This window comes from Nicotiana tomentosiformis, chromosome 6, assembly GCF_000390325.3.
Source record: "Nicotiana tomentosiformis chromosome 6, ASM39032v3, whole genome shotgun sequence".
Classification (NCBI taxonomy): Eukaryota; Viridiplantae; Streptophyta; class Magnoliopsida; order Solanales; family Solanaceae; genus Nicotiana; species Nicotiana tomentosiformis.
The window spans coordinates 55,888,551-55,891,880 of record NC_090817.1 but is presented as its reverse complement, the minus strand read 5'-3'; the positions used below and the strand labels follow the sequence as shown (position 1 = coordinate 55,891,880).

General features: G+C 40.9%; 1 protein-coding gene across 1 annotated transcript; it reads left to right on the top strand.

Moving 5' to 3' along the window:
• The first annotated feature begins 232 nt into the window (after positions 1–232).
• On the top strand, positions 233–2,895 carry LOC138894025 (uncharacterized). Its single transcript, XM_070178698.1, has 4 exons — positions 233–950; positions 1,148–1,221; positions 1,735–2,070; positions 2,572–2,895. The coding sequence occupies exons 1-4, from the start codon at positions 233–235 to the stop codon at positions 2,893–2,895; spliced, it is 1,452 nt and encodes a 483-aa protein (XP_070034799.1).
• The last annotated feature ends 435 nt before the right edge of the window (positions 2,896–3,330 follow it).

Genomic DNA, 3,330 nt, shown 5'->3' with positions numbered 1-3,330 from the left:
TAGTTTTGGGTACGACATGTCAACGACCTTTTTTCGACCTCTATGTATCTATATAAACTTTTTTTAATTAGTTATGTGAGTTAAGTCCTAATATTTTTACTTATATATATGGATGTGGCCCTTAATGGCCCGTGATAAGTTTGATAATAAACAAGGATAAGGTACGTGGAGCTCGGTTGGGTAGAATTTGATGTTATACTGCTTATGGATTGGTTGGCTTCTTATTATGTTAATGTCGATTGTAGATCAAAGATGGTTCGATTCCAAATCCCAGGAGAGCCTGTTTTCGGAGTGGAAAGGTAATACGGCATTGCCGAGAAGTAGGTTTATTCCCTATCTTAAAACAAAGAAGATGATCAGAAAGGGTTATATTTATCACTTAGTTCGGGCAAAGGATGTGAAAGTAGAGTCACCAACCGTTCAATCTACCCCTGTAGTTAATGAGTTGCCCGATAGTTTCCTCGATGAGCTTCCCGGTCTTCCGCCAGAGCGAGAAATTGAGTTGTCTATAGACCTATTACCAGATACTCAGCCAATATCTATTCCTCCCTATAGGATGTCACCCACAGAGCTGAGAGAGTTGAAGGAACAACTAAGGGACTTTCTTGAAAAAGGCTTTATCAGACCTAGTACATCACCGTGGGAAGCACCTGTGTTATTTGTGAAGAAGAAAGATGGTTCCTTGCGGATGTGTATACATTATAGACATTTGAATAAGGTGACGATCAAGAATAAGTACCCGCTCCCGAGGATTGATGATTTATTTGATCAGTTGCAAGGTGCCAAGTGTTTCTCGAAGATAAACTTGAGGCGCGCGTATCATCAGGTAAGGGTTAAGGAGAAAGATATTTCGAAGACAGCATTCAGTACCAGATATGGGCATTTTGAGTTACTTGTTATGTCATTCGATTTGACCAATGCCCCAACAGTATTCATGGACATGATGAACCGTGTGTTCAGACCCTTTCTAGATCTATTCGTGATTGTATTTATTGATGATATATTGGTGTATTCTCGTTCGAGACTTAGCATGCATATAATTTGCGTACTGTGCTCAAAGTTCTACAAAAAGAGAAGTTGTACGCCAAACACTCTAAATGTGAATTCTGGTTGAATTCTGTAGCTTTCCTTGGGCATATTATTTCAGGTGAAGGTATCCGGGTTGATACACAAGAGACTGAGGCAGTAAAGACTTGGCCTAGACATACGACACCGACGGAGGTTTGTATCTTTCTTAGTTTGGCAGGTTATTATAAGAGATTTGTAGAGAGATTTTCTTATCTTTCAGCACCATTAACACAGTTCACTCAGAAGGGAGCTAAGTTTCAATGGACTAATGCTTGCGAACGGAGATTCCAGGCATTGAAGGATGGATTAACTTCAGCACCGATTCTAACGCTCCCAGAGGGGACCGATGGTTATGTTATCTATTGTGACGCTTCGGGAGTTGGATTGGGTTGTGTACTGATGCAGCATGGTAAGGTTGTAGGTTATGCTCCTAGACAACTAAGAAAGCACGAGAAGAATTACCCAACCCACGATTTAGAGTTAGCCGCGGTGATTCATGCAATAAAGATGTGGAGGCACTACTTGTATGGCGTTCATGTTTATATCTATATGGATCATAAAAGCCTTCATTATATCTTCAAGCAAAAGGGATTGAATTTACGCCAAAAGAGATGGTTGGAGCTACTAAAAGACTATGACGTTGATATTTTATACCATCCATGGAAGGCGAATGTAGTAGCTGATGCCCTCAGCCGTAGATCGGTGGGTAGCATGTCATATTTACAACCAGAGAAGAGTGGGATAGCTCATGACATTCATCAGCTAGCTAGTCTTGGAGTTCGGTTACTAGACTCAGGTGTTACTGGAATTACTATTCAGTACATGACAACATCCTCTTTAGTAACTGAAGTGAAGGAACGCCAGTACGATGATCATGTGTTAGCTCATTATAGGGATACGACCCCTCAGAAGGAGAAGACATCATTTGAGATTACAAAAGATGGGGTCCTCAGATATCGAGGACGATTATGTGTCCCTAATGTTGCGGGGCTGCATCGGCAGGTTATGGGAGAAACTCTCTATTCTCGTTATTCTATTCATCCAGGAGCAACAAAAATGTATCATGATATCAAGGAAATATATTGATGGGACGGAATGAAAAAGGATATAGCGGAGTTTGTTGCTCAGTACCCTAATTATCAGCAGGTTAAGATTGAGCATCAAAAACCCGGTGTATTATTGCAGGCTATAGAGATTCCGACTTGGAAGTGGGAAGTAATCAATATGGATTTCATCGTAGGTTTACCTCGTACCCAGCATAAGTTCGATTCTATATGGGTGATTGTTGATAGACTTACAAAATCAGCCCATTTTTTGCCCGTTAGGACTATATATTCCGCAGAGGATTATGCAGGGCTTTACATTAAGGAGATAGTACGACTTCATGGTATCCCTATATCGATTATCCCGGATAGAGGAGCTCAGTTTACAGCTAATTTCTGGAGGTCCTTCCAAAAAGGATTGAGGACTCATGTAAGTCTTAGTATAACATTTCATCCCCAGACAGATGGACAGGCTGAGCATACTATTCAGACACTGGAGGTTATGTTATGGGCTTGTGTGATAGACATCAAGGGTAGCTGGGATGATCATCTGCCGCTTATTGAGTTTGCGTATAATAATAGCTATCATTCAAGTATTCAGATGGCTCCATACGAAGCTCTTTACGGACGGAAGTGTAGGTCGCCTATAGGATGGTTCGTTGTTGGGGAAAATAAGTTAGTAGGACCAGAGTTGGTACAAAAGAAAACCGAGAAGATTAAGCTTATACAGGAAAGGCTATTAGCAACTCAAAGCCGTCAGAAGTCTTATGCGGATAATCGATAATGAGACTTGGAGTTTCAGGTTGACGATTGGGTATTCCTAAAGGTATCACCGATGAAAGGCGTTATGAGGTTCGGTAAGAAAGAAAAACTTAGCACTCGGTACATTGGACCATATAAGATCATACGCAAGGTAGGCCAGGTAGAATATGAGCTAGACTTGCATTCTGACTTGGAGTTTGTACATCCGATCTTTCATGTGTCTATGATTCATAAATGTATCGGAGATCCTTCTAGAGTCATGTCAGTTGACGATGTTCATGTCACAGAGCAGCTATCATATGAGGAAACTCCCATTGCTATACTAGATAGACGGGTTCGGAGATTGAGGAATAAAGACGTAGCTTCGGTGAAAGTACTTTGGAGAAACAATAATGTGGAAGAAATGACTTGGGAAGCCGAAAAAGACATGAAATCTAGATATCCTCACTTGTGTAAC

Coding starts and splice junctions, on each gene's coding strand:
- LOC138894025 (XM_070178698.1), top strand. CDS start 233: ATGTCGATTGTAGATCAAAGATGGTTCGATTCCAAATCCCAGGAGAGC. Junction 951..1,147: donor ATTCATGGACATGATGAACC/GTGTGTTCAGAC, acceptor ATATTATTTCAG/GTGAAGGTATCCGGGTTGAT. Junction 1,222..1,734: donor GACATACGACACCGACGGAG/GTTTGTATCTTT, acceptor CATCCATGGAAG/GCGAATGTAGTAGCTGATGC.